Consider the following 23,142-nt stretch of genomic DNA (forward strand, 5'->3'; position numbering starts at 1 on the left):
GACCCAAGTCATTCAGTTTAAGGGCAATGGTACCAAATACTAATGAAATGTATGTAAATTTTTGACTTTGCAGTAAGTAATAAAAATGCCTTAAAACGTTCTCTCTCTCTCTCTCATTATTCTGGCATTTGGCAAATATTAAAAATGATGGTAATCCTAATTGACCTAAAAAGGGAAAGGTTTATTCTGATTTCATGTCAGATATTGAGAAAAACATGTATATGTGTCTTTTTATTTAGTGTATGTAAACTTCTGGTTTCAACTGTATACAGTTTCAGGAGGAATAATAGAGGATCTGCACAACTAAGTTTACCACAATTTGGATAAAGGTACCTAGTTAAAATTATTATATGTTTGTACCAAGTATATAAGTAATATCCATTGTCAGGATATAGGATAACGTATTGATTGCTGGAATGAGACCCCATTAATCCCAAGCCCATTGCTCTGCTGAGTCCAGTCTGATTAGTGCAGAGGTCGAGGTTGCGCAACGCCACACCATTTATTCTCTAAAGAGATAGACCATTACTGTGCTTAGCGATTTCCGGTAGTTGGACCCTCACTATGAATATCACTTATGTATTTGTCTTATGCCCGTTTAATTAGCATTTTTCTTCAAATAGAAGATAATGATTGACTTGAGGGGTTTTATGACTTAAAGCCCCTGTCCTCAGATTGCAATTTGTTTTAAAAAGCAAACAAACTGTTCTTTTCTCACCATCCCTGCGTCCAGCGTTGAGTCTCTGTCGCTGCTTCCAGGGTCTGTTAATTGTCTGCAGCGCTCAATTACATTGACAGCACTGCAGCCAATAACTGAGCTCAGCGGCTTTGCCTGGCTCTTGCTGTCAACTTGGGCAGAGTCGCTGAGCTCAGTTATTGGTTGCAACACTGTCGCCATGACCTCAGCACTGCATATAGTAACAGACACGCAGAGCGGACTGTGGTAATTATAAAAATATTATATAGGAAAAAGATCCTTATATAAAGATTTCCCTCATATTACTCTATAGGGAACTTAGTGTAAACATCACACAGGTAGTAATAAGATTTTTATTGATCCATGAGAGAAGTTCTAAAGTGCATAGTGCAACAAAAAAAATGTAATAGAACCATCCCTGTATGCATACACAATATATAACAGTGCTCACTCTCCAGAGTACCAATGGCTGAGTGCTATCTGAATATCAAAGTGCCAGTACATACATAGTGTCATCACTAAATAATCCGTAGAAAAATATATAAAGTGCTTAGTGCAAAAAATGAACGAATATCCAGATAGTTAAATATCATATACTGTATACTTGAAAAAAAGGTAAATTGGGACTGAATAAGTGCCAGATTAAGTAGTAGACATTATATAGTGACCTGCATATGTAAACCTCAAATGAGGTAAAATAGAGGTAGTTCCCAGGCAGTCCTGTAATAAGCATAGGCACATAATATAATTACCAAAAACAGTCAGTCAGTTAATTGCACACAGGATTCCCCTGATGCGCGTTTTGCGTGAACTTCTTCCTGAGGGGTATCAATAATGTATTAAATAATGGTGCTAATTTCACGATAAGTTCCTTGAATGCTTTTGAAGTGTTTGTTCCAAGTTTTCGTAGATTTGGGGCCAAATGTACATTTTGCCCTACATCCTATTAGTCAGTGCACTCATTTTCACCTCACAACTTTACCAGTCACATATCTATTGGTAATATGTATATGGATTTATTCCAGATGAATTGATCGCTTATGAACTGAAGAGAAGAGAGTCTGAAAGTGCTAAAAAACCACCTCCGGAGATTGTGCGTGCTAGGATCCCATTCAGTGCTTGTCTCCAGGCCTTTTCTGAGCCTGAGAATGTGGATGACTTCTGGAGCAGTGCTCTTCAAGCCAAATCTGCAGGTGTTAAGTAAGTATTCTTCCGTTAAAGGGATATAAAGCTTTCTAAAATTCCATTTCCAAGGATAAGCCACAATATGAGATCAGTGGGGGTCCCACTCTTGGCTTCTCCACAATCAGCTGTTTTAATGGGCCGCTGCAGTTGAGCGACTGCTACAGCTTCTTTACATCGGCTTGCAGGCAGTCCAAAAAAGTCATTTCAAATTTAAAAGGGTATGAGAAAGCTTTGTTATGTGTAAAAGTGATTGAATTGGGATGCCACAATTGTGATCTCCAACACACTTTCCAACGTCGTCACTGAAGCAGGGGCGGACACAGAGAGGACTCCTGCGCAAAAACAGTATATGGGCCCTTTGCAGTCCCGTAATGTCTGTGACAGAGGCGTATTGCTTTCTGGAGGTGTAAGTGGGCCCCCTTGCCTCTTGGGCTCCTGTGCAGCTGCACAGGTTGCACCAGTGGTATATCCGCCCCTGCATTAAAGCTGTACATGTGGAGCTCCCTGCTCCGATCTTAGCTCTATGTAGTAGGTAAAATAAGTATTGAACACGTCACTAATTTTCTAAGTAAACATATTTCTATAGGTGTTATTGACATGAAATTCTCACCAGATGTCATGAACAATCCATCCAATCCACACAGGCAAAAAAATCAAACTGTAGATGTCCATAACTTAAGTTATTTGTAATAATGAGAAATGACAGGGAAAAAGTATTGAACGCTTTGCTTCCTCCCCTGCCAGGAGCTGTGGTATGATCAGACCATGTTCCTGCACGGTCCGACACAGCCATTGCACAGTACACAGCAGGGGAACATTTATAAGATTATCTTGGCGCAGGAACATTTTTATTTAACACATCCAATTGGGAAACTAGATCTTGGAATAAAAATAAAAGTCTCAAAATATTGACTGTATATTTTTATCCTGAGACTAAAAAATCTGAGGGCACTACTAATAAGATTGGAATCTACCAACTGCACACCAAAGTGCCAAACATGTAATGGAAAAAAAGAGAAGTATGCGAAAAAAGGTAGGATCACCAAAATGAATAAAATTCTTTATTGACATACATAGACAAATAATGGCACTCAATTTAAAAGGCAAAAAAGCTATACAATAATCCACCTTGGTGTTTCTCTAACCCCTTAGGAAGCCACACATCGGGATGCGATGCACTTGGGGTCTTCACTCCTCTGCTATACCTAGTCCCGATTTTTAGGTCCCACTTTTATATGTATAATTTGTGATCTTTCTCTCCCAGTGTTCTGGCTATCGGTCCCATTTCGGATATTTATACTTACCTCTAGCCCTTCTGCCAGGTGGTCATTCTTTCTGTGCAGCACAAGCTATCATAATGTGGTTTTCTTGGTAATTATATGGCATCTGTTGAGTTTGTTTTATTATGGATATCATTTTTCATACCTGTTTTTGATTCATAGATATATATATTTTCACTACTTATATATTTCATTCATTTTTTTATCAAATATTTACTACTATTTTGTGTGTATACTGCGCCTATTATGGTATATTTCTTACTTGGGACATTTATATTAGGTGTTATCTTGTGCTAATAGTATCCCTTAGACTGGAAACAGACAAGCGTACGTCATCGGATGCGAGATGCTAATGTCCCTCGGCTCCTGCCCTGCTGCGTCGTGACAGGGCTCTGTGCTCCAATCCCCTCACATGAGAGAATCGCAGCACAGCTGCGGAGAAGACAAAGTAATTGTAACATACCTGGTGGCGTCCTTGCATGGTGGTCCATCTCCCACTGTGCAAGAGCGCGCACTTGATCTCCAGTCCAGAATGTCTCTCTGGCTTCCCTCCATGCTGTCTGTTTGTGTCTGTTTCTGCTGCTTAAGGGCGGCGCCCGATCACTTCCTGCTTTTTGTACCTGCTGTGGGTCACACCCCTTGTGCGTCCTCAGCCTATTGCTGTCTGTCACCTGGTATATAGCTCAGCTGCTCCCATCTATCCCTGCCTGAGCATAGTGTTTCATTCAGTGTGTGCTTTCACTCTGAAGGTGCCAGGTCCCGTTCTTTGTCTCCTGTCTTGCGGTATCAGTTCCCGTGTCTGAACTGAGTCCTGTCTATGTCTCCTGCCTTGCGGTATCAGTTCCCGTGTCTGAACTGAGTCCTGTCTGTGTACTCTTGCCTGCTGCCTTTCCTGGAGGCTGTATTTCCAGTCCTGTCTGAACACGCTCCTAGCCTGTTCCTCCCGCCTTCTAGGGGCCGATTACCTAGATCCGTTCCTGTATCTTGTCTGTCCTGTCTGAACACGCTCCTTGCCTGTTCGTCCCGCCTCTCTGGGGGCCGATTACCCAGACCTGCTCCTGTATCTTGTCTGTCCTGTCTGAACACGCTCCTTGCCTGTTCGTCCCGCCTCTCTGGGGGCCGTATTCCCAGACCCGCTCCTGTGTCCCGCTCCTGTGTCGGTCTCGTCCGTACACTCAGTTCCAGTCTGTACTCTCTCCTATCTTTCATCTGTCTTTTCTCTATGTCTGTTCCTTTCCTTTTTCTGCAGAGTCTGAACTCGTACCTAACTCCTGCCTGTTGTCTCTGTACTCCCGTTTGTGAGTTTGTGGTCCACTCGCTACTTCACTGCAAGTACCCTGTGGGTGTCTGGCTCTGCCTTTCCCTTCCTGTCTGTTCCGTGTGAACAGAGCCCTGTCCCCCCTACTCAGCCTTGCCTGCTCTGACTCCTTTGCTCACCGCTCCGGCGGTTCTAGCCTGCTCTGACTCCTTTGCTCACCGCTCCGGCGGTTCTAGCCTGCTCTGACTCCTTTGCTCACCGCTCCGGCGGTTCTAGCCTGCTCTGACTCCTTTGCTCACCGCTCCGGCGGTTCTAGTCTGCTCTGACTCCTTTGCTCACCGCTCCGGCGGTTCTAGTCTGCTCTGACTCCTTTGCTTACCGGTTCTAGCCTGCTCTGACTCCTTTGCTCGCTGCTCCGGCAGCCTTGCTCCGCTCTGACCCTTTTGCTCGCTGCTCCGGCAGTCTCGCTCCACTCTTGCTCACCGCTCCAGGCGGCCTCATCCTGCTTTACTCTTGCTCACTGCTCCAGCAGTCTCGCTCAGCTCTGATCCTTTGTTCACTGCTCCTGGCGGCCTTGTCCTGCTCTACTCTTGCTCACCGCTCCAGGCGGCCTTGTCCTGCCCTGTTCTCGCTCACCTCTCTGGGCGGCCTCACTCTGCTGTGTTTGTCCGCCACATCTGTGGTTCTGTTCCTGAGTCCCAATGTGTACTGGGTCCTATCCCGCCAGTGTCCCTACCTGCTAGTGCCTCCCTGTCTGCACTCTAGCTGTGCTTGCCTGTACCCCTCTGCCTGTATTGTTCCTGAGTCCCAGTGTGTACTGGGTCCTATCCCGCCTGTGTTCCTACCTGCTAGTGCCTCCCTGTCTGCACTCTAGCTGTGCTTGCCTGTACCCCCCTGCCTGCATACCCGCCTGCCTGCATACCAGTCGTGCCTGCCTATACCCACCAGTCTGTGTGCCAGCCTACCAGTCTGTTCCTGTATTCCCCTGTGTGGGTCAACAGCCGTGTCCGGGGTCTGTCCTGGAGTAGCACCTGGTCCCTCTGCTCGGTTCCTCCTTGGTGCACTGGCGTCGTATGCCGTCGTGCGACCCTGGTCGGATCGGGTGAATACCTAGTTAAGCCCCTCCAGGCATTCACTCTCCGGCACGGTCCAGTGGAATCACTACAATCACACGCACACGCCGCTCAGCCCGGGCGTGTGCATAACAGCATGCTCAGGCCATGGTTCCCGTTGAGCCCCACGGCCTTCGCTCTCTGAGAAGTTTTCCAGCGAATACATGCATTAAAATAAATAAATAATTTTTTTTTTTTTCCTTAGCGGAGTTCCAGGCAATTACGCACCGTCCAGATGGATCTATCAGCTCTCGTTCCTGCGGATCCGCCACGTTACTATGGGGATCCAAGACAGTGTCGTGCATTTGTGGAGCAATGCATGCTACACTTTAAGGCCTACCCTCTCTATTTTCCTTCCGATTGGGCTAAAGTGGCCTTTATGATTGACTACCTAGCGGGTGATGCCTTGAAATGGGTCACCCCCCTATGGGAAGCATGGGATCCTGTCGTCCTTGACCTGCAGGCCTTCCTGGTGGCCTTTCGTATGGTCTTCGAGGACCCTAACCCTGAAGCCCCTGCTGAAGCTTCACTTCCCAATATCCCGGAGCAGCCCCGACGGGTAATGTGTGTGGGTAGCGCAATAGTCCTCCAGCCCAATGAGACTACTGCGCACCCAGAATCCTCACAGGGTGACTACGCTTTCCGGAATACTTCTCCCAACCTCAAGAGGCAGTCCAGACGTGCTAGACGTAGAGGCAAGCCGTCACGCCAGGGTCTGTCCTCCCTGAGACCTCCTGACCTCAACCTTGAAGTCCCTACTGAAGCTTCATCTCCCTGTATCCCGGAGAAGCCCCAACGGGTAATGTGCGTGGGTAGTGCACCAGTTCTCCTGCCCGAAGAGACTTCTGCCCATCCAGACTCCACACAGGAGAACTTCCTGCACCCGGCATCAGATGCTTCACCCACTTTAACCGGTGTGCATGTCCAAGGATGCTCCAAAGCTGTGGTTACCTCAGAGTCTGTGCACCTCTACTACCTGGTGGAGGACCCCCTGTTGCCTCCTGAATCCTCCGGGATACCACTCGATGACAAATGGAGAGAGACTTCTCTACACCCGGTACTCAATACTTTGTCCGCTTCGTCCTGTGAGCCTGACAATGGGTACCCCAAAGTGGTAGTTACCCCCGAGTCTCTACACCCCTCCGACCAGGCGGAGGACCTCCAGTTGTCTCCTGAACCCTTCGGGGTGCTACCTGGTAGCGAAAGGACAGAGACTCTCCTATACTCTGTACCTGATACCTCGCTCGCTTCGTCCAGTGAGTCCAACCTAGTGTACTCCGAAGCAGAGGTTACTCCCGAGTCTCTACACCCCTCCGACCAGGCGGAGGACCTCCTGTTGTCTCCAGAACCCTTGGGGTGCTACCTGGTAGCGAAAGGACAGAGACTCTCCTATACTCTGTACCTGATACCTCGCTCGCTTCGTCCACTGAGTCCAACCTAGTGTACTCCGAAGCAGTGGTTACTCCCGAGTCTCTACACCCCTCCGACCAGGCGGAGGACCTCCAGTTGTCTCCAGAACCCTTCTGGGTGCCACCTGGTGGTGAATGGACAGAGACTTTCCTATATCCTAGATCTGATACCTCGCTTGCTTCGTCCAGTGAGTCCGACCTAGTGTACTCTGAAGCAGAGGTTACCCGTGAGTCTCTACACCCCTCTGACCAGGCGGAGGACCGCCAGTTGTCTCCAGAACCCTTCGGGGTGCCACCTGGTGGTGAATGGACAGAGACTTTCCTATACTCGGTACCCGATACCTCGCCTGCTTCGTCCAGTGAGTCCGACCTAGTGTACTCTGAAGCAGATGTTTTCTCTGAGCCTCTGCACTCTTCTGACCCGGCGGAGGACCTCCAGTTGTTTCCTGAATCCTCCGGGGTACCACCAGATAACAAAGAGACAGTGACTTTTCCTCATTATGTACCTGATAACCCGTCTATTTCTTCCTGTGAGCTTGACAAGATGTACCTCGAAGCAGAGATTACCCCCAAGTCTCTGTCCCCCTCCAACCCGGTGAAGGACTTCCAGTTGTCTCCTGTACCCTCTGGGGTGCCACCTGAAAATATGTGGAGAGAGACTTCCTTGTGTGCTGTTCCTGGTACTCCACCCGTTTCGTCTGTTGCTGAGGATGGCTGGATAGGAGGTAGCATCCTAGCTAACCAGATGAGATCAGTTTTTCCTGTGGACAGTGGAAGTGATCTCCTTGAAGTGAACGACTGGTCCTCGAATTCCCTGCGGAAGATTCTGGCAGGCCTGAAGTAGAGGGGGCGTAAGGGGGGGGGTACTGTAACATACCTGGCGGCGTCCTTGCATGGTGGTCCATCTCCCACTGTGCAAGAGCGCGCACTTGATCTCCAGTCCAGAATGTCTCTCTGGCTTCCCTCCATGCTGTCTGTTTGTGTCTGTTTCTGCTGCTTAAGGGCGGCGCCCGATCACTTCCTGCTTTTTGTACCTGCTGTGGGTCACACCCCTTGTGCGTCCTCAGCCTATTGCTGTCTGTCACCTGGTATATAGCTCAGCTGCTCCCATCTATCCCTGCCTGAGCATAGTGTTTCATTCAGTGTGTGCTTTCACTCTGAAGGTGCCAGGTCCCGTTCTTTGTCTCCTGTCTTGCGGTATCAGTTCCCGTGTCTGAACTGAGTCCTGTCTATGTCTCCTGCCTTGCGGTATCAGTTCCCGTGTCTGAACTGAGTCCTGTCTATGTCTCCTGCCTTGCGGTATCAGTTCCCATGTCTGAACTGAGTCCTGTCTGTGTACTCTTGCCTGCTGCCTTTCCTGGAGGCTGTATTTCCAGTCCTGTCTGAACACGCTCCTAGCCTGTTCCTCCCGCCTTCTAGGGGCCGATTACCTAGATCCGTTCCTGTATCTTGTCTGTCCTGTCTGAACACGCTCCTTGCCTGTTCGTCCCGCCTCTCTGGGGGCCGATTACCCAGACCTGCTCCTGTATCTTGTCTGTCCTGTCTGAACACGCTCCTTGCCTGTTCGTCCCGCCTCTCTGGGGGCCGTATTCCCAGACCCGCTCCTGTGTCCCGCTCCTGTGTCGGTCTCGTCCGTACACTCAGTTCCAGTCTGTACTCTCTCCTATCTTTCATCTCTCTTTTCTCTATGTCTGTTCCTTTCCTTTTTCTGCAGAGTCTGAACTCGTACCTAACTCCTGCCTGTTGTCTCTGTACTCCCGTTTGTGAGTTTGTGGTCCACTCGCTACTTCACTGCAAGTACCCTGTGGGTGTCTGGCTCTGCCTTTCCCTTCCTGTCTGTTCCGTGTGAACAGAGCCCTGTCCCCCCTACTCAGCCTTGCCTGCTCTGACTCCTTTGCTCACCGCTCCGGCGGTTCTAGCCTGCTCTGACTCCTTTGCTCACCGCTCCGGTGGTTCTAGCCTGCTCTGACTCCTTTGCTCACCGCTCCGGCGGTTCTAGCCTGCTCTGACTCCTTTGCTCACCGCTCCGGCGGTTCTAGCCTGCTCTGACTCCTTTGCTCACCGCTCCGGCGGTTCTAGTCTGCTCTGACTCCTTTGCTCACCGCTCCGGCGGTTCTAGTCTGCTCTGACTCCTTTGCTTACCGCTCCGGCGGTTCTAGCCTGCTCTGACTCCTTTGCTCGCTGCTCCGGCAGCCTTGCTCCGCTCTGACCCTTTTGCTCGCTGCTCCGGCAGTCTCACGCCACTCTTGCTCACCGCTCCAGGCGGCCTCATCCTGCTTTACTCTTGCTCACTGCTCCAGCAGTCTCGCTCAGCTCTGATCCTTTGTTCACTGCTCCTGGCGGCCTTGTCCTGCTCTACTCTTGCTCACCGCTCCAGGCGGCCTTGTCCTGCCCTGTTCTCGCTCACCTCTCTGGGCGGCCTCACTCTGCTGTGTTTGTCCGCCACATCTGTGGTTCTGTTCCTGAGTCCCAGTGTGTACTGGGTCCTATCCCGCCTGTGTTCCTACCTGCTAGTGCCTCCCTGTCTGCACTCTAGCTGTGCTTGCCTGTACCCCCCTGCCTGCATACCCGCCTGCCTGCATACCAGTCGTGCCTGCCTATACCCACCAGTCTGTGTGCCAGCCTACCAGTCTGTTCCTGTATTCCCCTGTGTGGGTCAACAGCCGTGTCCGGGGTCTGTCCTGGAGTAGCACCTGGTCCCTCTGCTCGGTTCCTCCTTGGTGCACTGGCGTCGTATGCCGTCGTGCGACCCTGGTCGGATCGGGTGAATACCTAGTTAAGCCCCTCCAGGCATTCACTCTCCGGCACGGTCCAGTGGAATCACTACAATCACACGCACACGCCGCTCAGCCCGGGCGTGTGCATAACAGTAATTTCTCAGTCTCCTCTGTGGCCTGACTCTGCGTATATCGGACTGCACTGGAATGACATCTGAGTGCAGTCCGATGTTTCACTCGCACCTATAGACTTGTATGGGGGCAAGTGAGCAGAGTCTCGCTGCCAATCGGCATGAGAAAATAATCGCAGATCTGATCTGTCCCATAGAATAACATTGGTCCAAGTGCTATGTGATGTTTTATCGCATAGCACTCGGCCTTGTTTATGGTAGTGTGACTACGGCCTTACTGTGATATCTATATTTCTTACGTGAGTTTCCTGTTTTTGTGCGACCAGTTGAACACCGGAGGAGAGATACTAACATGGATACTTTTTTCACATACTTTTTTTCATTACATGTGTGTATATATATATATATATATATATATATATATATATATATATATTTTTGAACAATCATTTTTATTAAAGGTTTTAACATTTGGATAAAGCATGAGTACAAAGATTTCACATCAAAGCTTTACATGAATACTCAAAGATAGAACCCCCCCTACCCTTCTCCCCTCCCAAAATGCAGCAATTTATATAATGTATAACATCCTCCATACCTGAAGTAAAACTCTCATTTACCCAAGCAACACTGTTTCGTTTTCATTATTGTCCGCCCAACTGTCCATGTTACATGGTTACAAGTGTCCTGGAACCACCTGATTAGATCTTCAAGATCCCCAAAGTGCCTTGAATGTCGTTTAATAAGTACCACTCGGAATGAGCAAATGGCTGAACCACCCCCTCGATTTCCTCTTGTGAGCATTTCCTTTCTAGGAATTGTCTCCATTTTTCAAAGAATTTCTCGGTCAGTTTGGTCTTATGCCTTTCTGCCTCCAATTTTTCTAAAAGCATCAGCTATTTTAGGTTGGACACCACTTCTTTCACGGAGGGAGCCTTCTCCAATATCCAATTTCGTAGAAGGAATTTTTTTGCTAAGATCATGATACCGTGTATTAGAGTGTGTCTGCGTCCCCGTTGACTTAAATCCTCCCCTTCAAACCCTTCTCCTCTGTAATGAAAAATCCAGAAGTATGGATCTAATGCCCAATTTCCCCCCCAGATCCTCTTAACCAGGCTCCTAATACTCTTCCAAAATATTTGAATTGTTTTACATCTCCATAACCCGTGAAACATGTCAGTATTATCTTCTTGACATTTCGGGCAGGACCTCAGTCGGGTTCCACCCTCCTCCCGAATCGGGACATTGAACCCATGTAGCGTCGGCGTCCTGCTAGGCAGGGACGCTGTTCCCCTCACCTCTCTGCTCCGTGCCCGGCGTCTTCCTCCCGCTCTGCTGGCAGCGCGCGCTGCTTCCCGGCCACTGTGCTTAGGGCGCGCGCTCCCCCTCGCTTAAAGGGGCCGCGCGCGCCGTCCTAAGGAGTCCCCGGCCAATGGCCGGAGAACCTTACCATATATAAGGCACCTCCTCCAAAATGGAGGTGCCCGAGCAATGTTGTTGCATAGCCTATCACACTGCTTCAGCCCTCAGGTCCCGTTACCAGACACCTGATACTTGTCTATCTGCTTACATTCCTGCTGTCCGACAGTCTGCCTACCAGCCCTGCCAGTCTGTCTATGGATCTGTTTGCCCGCTCACCTGGGAGCGCTCATCTGCTACCTGCCTGCTAACCTACCTGGAGGCTCTGCCGTCACGTGCTGTGACCACCTGCCTGTCCAGAGACTCTTACCCGCTCACCTGGGAGCGTCCGCCTGCTACCTGCCTGCTAGCCTACCTGGAGGCTCCGCCGTCACTTGCCGTGACCACCCGCCTGTCAAGAGACTGTCCCCGTCACTTGCCGTGACCTCCTGCCCTTCTACCCAGAGACTGTCCCCGTCACTTGCCGTGACCTCCTGCCCTTGTACCCAGAGACTGTCCCCTTCACTTGCCGTGACTACCTGCCCGCCTACCCTGGGAGCCACCCGCTTCCTTACAAGGACTGCCCCTCTGTATCGTTGCTCAGAGGTTCCACCTCCCAGACCCGTTACAGTTTGCTCTGGCCATGGAACCCGGTGGCACCCAAGCTCCCTTGCTCTCGGACTTGTGTCATGAACTTTCCCGTCAGAGGTCCCAACAGGAGTCCATCCTGAGTCATCTGCGTAGTGTTAACTCCCGCCTGGACACATTGTCTACCTCTTCGGGAGCTGCCTCCACACACACACTTACTACCCCGGCACCGCCGCAGCCCATCAACACCATGGCATCTCTTCCCGGTCCCCGCCTCTCCGCTCCTCCTCGTTTTGGCGGAGATCCCAGCCAGGCACGGGGCTTCATTAACCAGTGCACTCTGCACTTCGAACTGTTGGCACACCAGTTTTCCACCGACCGAGTCAAAGTAGCCTTCATCATGTCCCATCTCACGGGAGAGGCACTGGCTTGGCTAAATCCTCTATGGGAGAGAGGAGACCCCCTGGTGTCCAACCTGCCAGCCTTTCTCACGGCTTTCTGGAAAGTCTTCGACGAACCAGGACGGAAGACCTCATCCGCATCATCTCTGCTACACCTCCGTCAAGGAAATCTCACCGTGGGCCAATATGCCATACGGTTCCGTACCCTTGCTTCGGAGCTGGTCTGGGATAACGACGCCCTGGTGTCTGTCTTTTGGGAGGGTCTGTCCGGCCGTATTAAAGATGAACTCGCCGGTCGGGACATTCCTACCACTCTCGACGACTTAATAACTCTTGCCACCCGGATTGACATCCGGTTCCAGGAGCGCGCCAAAGAGGTCACCCGTGAGAGGAGGTTTCCACGTCTAGCCCCTACCTTCCAGAAACCCGTCACTTCTCCCGTTACTCCCCAGGCGCACTCACCCAAGCCTATGCAGGTCGACCAGACCAAGATGGTCAAGACCCGTCAAGAGTTACGCCGAGCCGAGGGGAGCTGCTTCTACTGTGGCAGTAAGGAGCACCGGATCCGTTCCTGCCCGGAGAGGTCGGGAAACGCCTGTGTCTAGGATCGCTCAGAGAGGTCGTCCTAGATAAGAGTAAACCCTCTCCATATCTGTTGCTGTCGGTCTCTATCATGTGCGGGGAGAACCGTTATTTTGAACTAGCCCAACTTGACTCTGGAGCAGCCGGAAATCTAATTTCTCAGTCCCTGGTAGAGAAATACCGCATTCCCACCAAACCTCTAGCTGTACCCTTATCTGTCGCTGCCGTAGATGGGGGCCTCTTACCACATCCCATCCAACTCATCACCGAATCCATAACCCTGCTGGTGGGAATGCTGCACTCAGAGAGCATCTTCTTTCATGTTCTGCCTGGACTCTCTCACGCCCTCTTGCTAGGCCTACCTTGGCTTCAGAAACATGCACCCGTGCTTGATTGGCAGACCGGAGAAGTCCTTCGCTGGGGACAGGACTGCCATAAGACTTGTTTAGTTCCCGTCCATCCTGTCCGTCCTTCTCCTACCCCAGCCAATCTACCTGGTCTTCCGGTTCCCTATTGGTCTTATGCGGACGTCTTTAATAAAAAGGAGGCAGAGACATTACCCCCTCATAGACCATATGACTGCCCAATCGACCTGATACCCGGCGCTACTCCTCCCCGTGGGCGTATTTACCCTTTGTCCGCTGCTGAGACCCGGTCCATGTCTGAATATATTGAGGAGAATCTGGCCCGGAGATTTATCCGGAAATCGACCTCCCCGGCGGGAGCAGGCTTCTTCTTCATCAAAAAGAAGGACGGCTCTATCCGTCCCTGTATAGACTATAGAGGCCTTAACCAGATCACGGTGAAGAATAAATACCCCCCTCCGCTCATTCCGGAATTATTTGACCGTCTGAGGGGGGCTAGAATCTTCACCAAGCTGGACCTCCGTGGGGCGTATAACCTGGTCCGTATCCGTCAGGGGGATGAATGGAAGACGGCATTCAACACCCGGGACGGCCACTATGAATACCTGGTAATGCCCTTCGGTCTCTGTAACGCTCCCGCCGTCTTTCAAGAGTTGGTCAATGACATCTTCCTGGACCTTCTCTCCTCCTGCGTAGTGGTGTACCTGGACGACATCTTGGTCTTCTCTCCGGATCTTCTCACTCACCGGAGGGATGTTCGTCAGGTCCTGCTCAGGCTCATGCAGAACCACCTCTACGCTAAATATGAGAAGTGCCTCTTTGAGCAGACCTCGCTTCCGTTTTTGGGCTACATAATCTCTCAGACCGGCCTACGAATGGATCCTGAGAAACTGTCTGCCATCCAGAAGTGGCCCCGACCAGAGGGGTTGAAGGCTATTCAGCGGTTCCTGGGCTTCGCCAACTACTACCGCCTCTTCATACCGCACTTCTATTCCCGGACTGCTCCAATCTCTGCGCTCACCCGTAAGGGCACTAATCCCAGAGAATGGCTGCCCGAAGCAGAGGAAGCCTTTCTTTCCTTAAAACAGGCTTTCTCTTCCGCCCCGGGGCTGCATCGTCCGGACGGCAACAAACAATTCTTCCTGGAAGTGGACGCCTCCTCCTCTGGAGCCGGAGCGGTACTTGCCCAAAAGTCGTCTTCCGGAAGAATGGTAACTTGCGGCTTCTTCTCCAAACTCTTCTCCCCTTCTGAGCGCAATTATTCTATAGGAGACCGAGAGTTATTGGCCATTAAGCTGGCACTGGAGGAGTGGCGTTACCTGCTCGAGGGGGCTCTTCACCCGGTAATTATTTACACGGACCACAAGAACTTAGCTTACCTCCAGAGCGCCCAGAGACTTAACCCGCGCCAAGCCCGGTGGTCCTTGTTTTTTGCCCGCTTTGATTTCGTTCTTCATTTTCGCCCGGCAGACAAAAACATCAAAGCTGACGCCTTGTCCCGATCCTTCCTGGTGTCTGATCTAGAGGAGGAGCCTAAGCACATCATTGATCCCGCCAGAGTAATGCAGGTGGCCCCCGTGAATCTAAATCGTCTCCCTCCCGGTAAGACGTTCGTAACAGTACCTGATCGGAAGAAGGTCCTACACTGGGGTCACTCGTCTAAGCTAGCTGGCCACGCCGGTCAGAAAAAGACCCTCCAGCTTATTACCCGGCATTACTGGTGGCCTACCCTGCACAAGGACGTAATAGACTTTGTTTCAGCCTGTGTGTCCTGCGCCCGCAACAAGGTTCCGAGACATCTGCCAGCCGGTCACCTCCTTCCTCTTCCAGTACCTGCTGCCCCGTGGCAGCATATAGCTATGGACTTTATAACGGATCTCCCTGTCTCTGCCGGTTGTACGGTCATTTGGGTGGTCGCTGACCGCTTTTCCAAGATGGCTCACTTCATTCCCCTGCCAGGCCTCCCGTCTGCACCCGAGCTGGCTAAAGACTTTATCCGCCACATCTTCCGTCTCCATGGCCTGCCCCTCCACATCTTGTCGGATCGTGGGGTTCAGTTCACCTCACGCTTCTGGAGAGCCACATGTAAGCTGCTTGACGTCACCCTGGACTTCTCCTCCGCTTGCCACCCACAGTCCAATGGTCAAGTGGAGCGGATCAATCAGATCCTGACCAGTTACCTCCGGCACTTCGTTAATGCCCACCATTCGGACTGGGTGGATCTCCTACCATGGGCCGAGTTCTCTTACAATAATCACGAGAGCGAATCTTCCTCCAAATCCCCGTTTTTTGTAGTCTTCGGTCAGCATCCTCGGATCCCATTTCCCGTCTCCACCTCGGTGGACAATCCGGCTGCGGAATCTCTCGTTAACGAATTCTCCTCCATTTGGGAGAGTACCCGATCTGCACTCCTTCAGTCGTCCGAGCGGATGAAAAAACACGCTGACAAAAAACGCCTGGATCCTCCACAATTCCGTCCTGGAGATAAAGTCTGGCTCTCGTCCAAGTATGTCCGGCTCAAGATTCCTTCCTACAAGTTAGAGCCTCGGTTCATCGGCCCACTGGAAGTTATCAAACAAATCAACCCGGTGGCCTATAAATTGAAACTCCCAGCCAACCTGCGGATCCCTAACTCCTTCCATGTATCTCTCCTCAAACCCGTGGTACTTAACTCTTTTTCCAAGTCTACAGGTACGCTTCCTGCTCCGGTTTCCGCTGAAAACGAGTTTGAGGTAGAGAACATTCTGGCCACCAAAAGGGTAAGAGGAAAGACCTTTTTTCTAGTGGATTGGAAGGGGTTTGGTCCTGAGGAGAGAACGTGGGAGCCCCGGGAGAACATCCATGCCCCTCTCATCCTTGATAAATTTCTGTCTGGCCTAAAAAAGGGGGGGCCTAAAGGGGGGGGTACTGTAGCGTCGGCGTCCTGCTAGGCAGGGACGCTGTTCCCCTCACCTCTCCGCTCCGTGCCCGGCGTCTTCCTCCCGCTCTGCTGGCAGCGCGCGCTGCTTCCCGGCCACTGTGCTTAGGGCGCGCGCTCCCCCTCTCTTAAAGGGGCCACACGCGCCGTCCTAAGGAGGACCTCCCCATATATAAGGCACCTCCTCCAAAATGGAGGTGCCCGAGCAATGTTGTTGCATAGCCTATCACTCTGCTTCAGCCCTCAGGTCCCGTTACCAGATACCTGCCAGTTACCTGCCAGATTCCTGCTTGATACCTGCCTGATACTTGTCTATCTGCTTACATTCCTGCGGTCCGACAGTCTGCCTACCAGCCCTGACAGTCTGTCTATGGATCTGTTTGCCCGCTCACCTGGGAGCGCTCATCTGCCACCTGCCTGCTAGCCTACCTGGAGGCTCTGCCGTCACATGCTGTGACCACCTGCCTGTCCAGAGACTCTTACCCGCTCACCTGGGAGCGTCCGCCTTCTACCTGCCTGCTAGCCTACCTGTAGGCTCCGCCGTCACGTGCTGTGACCACCTGCCTGTCCAGAGACTCTTACCCGCTCACCTGGGAGCATCCGCCTGCTACCTGCCTGCTAGTCTACCTGGAGGCTCAGCCGTCACTTGCTGTGACCACCTGCCTGTCCAGAGACTCTTGCCCGCTCACCTGGGAGCGTCCACCTGCTACCTGCCTGCTAGCCTATCTGGAGGCTTAGGCGTCACTTGCTGTGACCACCTGCCTGTCCAGAGACTCTTGCCCGCTCACCTGGGAGCGTCCACCTGCTTCCTGCCTGCTAGCCTATCTCGAGGCTTAGCCGTCACTTGCCGTGACCACCCGCCTGTCAAGAGACTGTCCCCGTCACTTGCCGTGACCTCCTGCCCTTCTACCCAGAGACTGTTCCCGTCACTTGGACATTTAATTCATGTTCTCTGTTCGTTTCTGCAAACTCCACCCACCATTCCTTCAGTATCCTGTGAAAATTCTCCTCTCTAAGTAAAAACGTCGGGAACCGCCACAAGATATCTGTCCCTCTTTGACATCTATCCTCTATCTTAACGCTGGTTGGACTGTGGTCAGATATCTCAAGGTCTTCAATCACACTTTCATATGCTCTAGGAATCAGGGAGTCACTGAACCAGCAGCTGACATCTGCATCCCAGCGCAGCGGCGTATGACGTCACTGCCATGCGCAGATGTCAGCTGCTGGCCTCTGATAGGCCGGCGGCCGACACTGGTATTGCTGTGCAGAGAGCCGGTCTCTGCGCGCAATACACTGCATTACAATGCTGATGTCGGCGGCTGCTGGAGAGTCTACGGGGTCTGTGCCTGTGGGCCACAGGTGCAGAAAGGACACCGAGGGAACAGAGGACAGGTGAGAATCTTTTTTTTTTTTCTCTGTCATGTGAAATCCAGCACAGGGGACCTGTGTTCAGTATGGGGGAGGGGGGGCACTGTGCGCAGTATGGGGGGATGGGGACCCTGTGCGCAGTATGGGGGGGACTGGGACCCTGTGCACAGTATGGGGGGGACTGGGACCCTGTGCACAGTATGGGGGGGACTGGGACCCTGAGCGCTGTATGGGGGGGACGGGGAAGACCATGTCTGCAATATGGGGGACCTGGATGGGAGACCATGTCTACAATATGGGGGACCTGGATGGGAGACCATGTCTGCAATATGGGGGACCTGGATGGGAGACCATGTCTGCAATATGGGGACCTGGATGGGAGACCATGTCTGCAATATGGGGGACCTGGATGGGAGACCATGTCTGCAATATGGGGACCTGGATGAGAGACCATGTCTGCAATATGGGGGACCTGGAGGGGAGACCATGTCTGCAATATGGGGGACCTGGAGGGGAGACCATGTCTGCAAGATGAGGACCAGTTCAAAAGGTGTATAGAAAATAAAATGGTATCACTAAAAATGTCACTTTGTCATGCAAATAATGCGGTCCCCCAAATTAAATGTTTTTCCGTGTGCGGCCCATATTCCCAGCTGAGTTTGAGACCCCTGGCCTAGTGGTATGTTGTTCTTATCCTGAGATTTCTGCGAGAGTTTTACAAACCTAATGTCTGATCTTTGGTGATAGAGCTGCAGTTTATCCCCCCCTCCCCTCCCCCAAATATATCAACAACTTTCCCATAGCTATAGCTATAATATTTTACATATCTTTTCGTGACTTCCATTATTCTGGCCACACTACTTGCATCCCATAACCCCTTCATTCTTATTCTTGTGTCTTTCCCCGAGCTCTACCCTTTTCAGCCCCCTCCTCTTCCTCCACCTCCCAATCTCTTAAATTTTCAATTTCAGAAAAAAAAAAGGTAATACGACCTTTCTGGTCCAGTGAAGAGAAACGTATCATGTTAAATAATAAAAAAAAAGAATAAAAAAAAAAGAAGAGAAACATATATATATATATATATATATATATATATATATATATATATATTTATATAATATATTCTGCTTAAAAAAATAAAGGGAACACTCAAATAACACATCCTAGATCTGAATGAATGAAATATTCTCATTGAATACTTTGTTCTGTACAAAGTTGAATGTGCTGACAACAAAATCACACAAAAATCAACAATGGAAATCAAATTTATTAACCAATGGAGGCCTGGATTTGGAGTCACCCCCAAAATTAAAGTGGAAAAACACACTACATGCCGATCCAACTTTGATGTAATGTCCTTAAAACAAATCAAAATGAGGCTCAGTATTGTGTGTGGCCTCCACGTGCCTGTATGACCTCCCTACAACGCCTGGGCATGCTCCTGATGAGGTTGCGGATGGTCTCCTGTGGGATCTCCTCCCAGACCAGGACTAAAGCATCCGCCAACTCCTGGACAGTCTGTGGTGCAACGTGACGTTGGTGGATGGAGCGAGGCATGATGTCCCAGATGTGCTCAATCGGATTCTGGTCTGGGGAACGGGCGAGCCAGTCCATGGCTTCAATGCCTTCATCTTGCAGGAACTGCTGACACACTCCAGCCACATGAGGTCTAGCATTGTCCTGCATTAGGAGGAACCCAGGGTCAACCGCACCAGGATATGGTCTCACAAGGGGTCTGAGGATCTCATCTCGATACCTAATGGCAGTCAGGCTACCTCTGGCGAGCACATGGAGGGCTGTGCGGCCCTCCAAAGAAATGCCACTCCACACCATTACTGACCCACTGCCAAACCGGTCATGCTGAAGGATGTTGCAGGCAGCAGATCGCTCTCCACGGCGTCTCCAGACTCTGTCACGTCTGTCACATATTCTCAGTGTGAACCTGCTTTCATCTGTGAAGAGCAAAGGGCGCCAGTGGCGACTTTGCCAATCCTGGTGTTCTGTGGCTAATGCAAAGCGTCCTGCACGATGTTGGGCTGTGAGCACAACCCCCATCTGTGGATGTCGGGCCCTCATGGAGTCTGTTTCTAACCGTTTGTGCAGACACATGCACATTTGTGGCCTGTTGGAGGTCAATTTGCATGGCTCTGGCAGTGCGCCTCCTGTTTCTCCTTGCACAAAGGCAGAGGTAGCAGTCATGCTGCTGGGTTGTTGCCCTCCTATGGCCCCCTCCACGTCTCCTGGTGTACTGGCCTGTCTCCTGGTAGCCCCTCCAGCCTCTGGACACTGCGCTGACAGACATAGCAAACCTTCTTGCCACAGCTCGCATTGATGTGCCATCCTGGATTAGCTGTACTACCTGAGCAACTTCTGTGGGTTGTAGAGTCCGTCTCATGCTACTACGAGTGTGAAAGCACAACCAACATTCAAAAGTGACCAAAACATCAGCCAGAAAGCATTGGTACTGAGATGTGGTCAGTGGTCCCCACCTGCAGAACCACTCCTTTATTGAGGGTGTCTTGATAATTGCCAATAATTTCTATCTATTGTCTATTCCATTTGCACAACAGCATGTGAAATTGATTGTCAATCAGTGTTGCTTCCTAAGTGGACAGTTTGATTTCACAGAAGTTTGATTTACTTGGAGTTTTATTCTGTTGTTTAAGTGTTCCCTTTATTTTTTTGAGCAGTGTATATACAGTATATATATTTCGTCCAGATCTCTTCCTGCTGTCGAAGCTTAGTCAACACAATTTCTTTATCTTTCCTACATGTATATTTTTATCCAGTGCTGCTGTTTTCCTTTAATGTACAATAAAACTGTACACGTCAAGCTGTATTACCAGACACCAGCTAATAGCTGTATGTACAGATTATAAAGTGCTACTGAGTGCATGGAGGTTGTGGGGAAAGCTGTTCAAAGAAGGAACCATGTTCTATGGAGAAATGGGGGAAGGGACAAACTGATGAAATATAGATTATTGGTGATAGGCCTGCGTAAAAAGATGTGTTTTTTGGGTGTGCTTAAAACAGTGGACACTGGTAATTAACCAGATTGTTTTGGGTAGTGCATTCCAGAGAATTGGTGCAGCACGAGAACAGTCTTGGTGATGGGAATGAGAGATTTTTACTATAGAGGATCTTGGTCTTAGATTAGCAGAGCACAGGTTGGGTGGTAGACAGAGACAAGGGAATAGGTGTAGGGAGGTGCAACACTGTGGTGAGATTGAGAAGTTCATATTGAATTCTGTAGCAGATGGGCAGAAATTACTGGCACAGGTTGGTGGCATCAGTGTGGCGGGTGGACACATATGAGTCTGGCTAGCCCACTCAGGATGGATTGAAGACAGAAGAGTTTAGTGAGCAGAAGACTGATTTAGTTGTGAGTTCCAATAGTCAAGATGAGAATGGATATGTGACGGTATTTGCAGTTTCAGTGCTTAAAAAAGGTGGATTCTGGAGAGGTATTTAAGCTTCAGAAGACATAAGTGTGCAAGTAACGACATAGAGAGTGAAGGAAAGATCTGAGACCACTAAACCCTTAAACAATGGGAATACTGCCTGGGAGTTATGGTAGAACCACAAATGGAGGTGGAAATATCAGATTTAGGTAGATTAGTAGAGGGAGGAAATGTGAGAAGTTCAATTTTAGAAAGATTGAGTATTGAATCATCAGACATGATGTTAGAGACAATGAGATGTATATCATCCTCTGTACATGCTATGTTTATTTGTCCATATGAAATCGGAGACCTACAGGGGTTCAGTGGAGACATGATGCATCCTGGGGTAGTCCTATCAATGCTGTGTACAAAACATAACATGCTGTAACACTTCTGTGTGCTTCAGCCCCTAACTATGCTAGTCCAGCATTTCCTTCTGAATCTGGAAATATATAGATTTGTACCATGTTGGCCAATGGATTAGAAAAATATAAAAAAAAATTATGCCTGATGAAGAGACCTGAGTAGTCTAGAAAGCTTGCCTTTTGTTACCATCCTTTCAGTTGGCCATTAAATGGTATCAACCACTGAGGAGTTCTGAAGCTGTGATCCGGAATAGCCCTAGACCAGCTGCACAGTAAAGTACAAAGGACACAAGACAACAATAAGAGAAATTCTATAATAATCTGCCTTCCTGGAATAATGTAGTGATGGAATATTGGAAACCAGAAGGAGAAAGTTATGACAAAAAGGGGAGAATTCATAAATAGTTAGGTTTTGAATCGCCTTGTCCACCCTACTGGTCCAGTGCTATTACTTCTATATATAACCACATGCTGGACTATGTACTTGACAGCTGAAATAGAATCAAACCTTTTAAATAGTCCTGAATGAGACTATGCTAGATAACTATTTTATAAAATGAACATTTTTTTTAATGTTTTATATGATAGCTAGTTAGCTATCATTCTGAAATTGTGAAAATGGAAAGATGAAGAATGAATGTAACCGTGTATGCCTTAATCCTCCCACCTAAGGTTTTAAGATATTTTGGTGATTTACACAATATGTCCTTCTTCTTTTCTAGGACATCTCGTTTTGCTTCATTCCCAGAATTACTGGTAATCCAGATAAAGAAGTTTACATTTGGACTTGACTGGGTACCCAAAAAACTTGGTAGGCGACTTTGTTATTAATAATATATCATGTAGAAGTTCTGGGTTGTATCATTCATTGTATTCTACTTTTAAATAAATTTGTTTTTTTTTCTTTTACTGCTTTTTATGGTTTTCAGATGTAGTAGTAGATATGCCTGATATCTTGGATGTTAATCCTCTCCGAGGAAAAGGTCTGCAGCCAGGAGAAGAAGAGCTCCCTAACATTGCCCCCCCAATTGTGATTCCAGATGACCCCAAAGGTAGGAGGAAATGCTCACATCCTATTCATGAAGCATGCACTTGAGGCAGTACTGATTTGGATGAACTCATCCTCTGAATGGAAAGTAAAATAAAATTTATAGTTTCAGGACAACTCGATAATTTGCTTTGTTGCTTGATTGTTGGGTTTGAATAGTTTGCAAGCAATGTGGGGAAAGACCAGTTTCTCCTTAACTCCTTCACCTCCGGACGATTTTCTGATTTTTTGTTTTCGTTTTTTCCTCTCCTTCTTCCAAGACCCACAACTTTTTATTTTTACATCCCCATAGCCATATGAGGGCTTGATTTTTTTTTTTTTTGCGGGACGAGTTTTACTTTTGACTGACCTGATTTATTTTATCATGTGATGCACTGAAAAGTGGGATAAAAATTCCAAATGCGTTGAAATTGTAAAAAAAGGTCAATTTCACAATTTTTTTTTTCATTTACCTTGTTCACTATATGGTTAAACTGACCTGGCAATATGATTCTGCAGGTCAGCATTACGCAGCTACCAAACATGTATAGTTTTTTTTTTTTTTTACATTTAAGTGGTGAAAAAAATTAGGAAATTTGTAAAAAAAAAACAAACCAACAAAAAAAACTTTTCTTGTGTTGCCATTTTCCGAGACCCATAACGCTTTCAGATTTTTGGAGTATGTGGCTGTGTGTTTATTTTTTGTGCGCTGAGCTGACGCTATTATTGATACCATTTTGGGGTAACATTTACCTGCCTGAAAAGACAGAGACAGTGTTTGATTCATGTTGCCCGTTGTTCAGGCAGTATAATTCAGCTGTCATATTTACTTTCATAGCTGTAATTTAAAAATGTGTGGTATAGTGCTTATCGTATAGTTTATGAAACAGGACCAT

The 23,142-nt window shown here is 49.1% G+C and overlaps 1 protein-coding gene across 4 annotated transcripts in view; it reads left to right on the forward strand.

Annotated features, from left to right (window-relative positions):
- USP13 (ubiquitin specific peptidase 13) overlaps positions 1–23,142 on the forward strand; it is a 182,497-nt gene that overhangs the window by 143,444 nt on the left and 15,911 nt on the right. For all 4 annotated transcript variants that reach the window (XM_073674963.1, XM_073674966.1, XM_073674965.1 and 1 more), the window contains exons 13-15: positions 1,723–1,897; positions 21,942–22,030; positions 22,149–22,271. In XM_073674963.1, the coding sequence (XP_073531064.1) occupies positions 1,723–1,897; positions 21,942–22,030; positions 22,149–22,271 (387 nt within the window). The remainder of the gene's footprint in view (positions 1–1,722; positions 1,898–21,941; positions 22,031–22,148; positions 22,272–23,142) is intronic.

Source organism: Phyllobates terribilis, unplaced genomic scaffold, assembly GCF_046119375.1.
Source record: "Phyllobates terribilis strain yellow unplaced genomic scaffold, ASM4611937v1 Scaffold_3__8_contigs__length_932513732, whole genome shotgun sequence".
NCBI lineage: Eukaryota > Metazoa > Chordata > Amphibia > Anura > Dendrobatidae > Phyllobates > Phyllobates terribilis.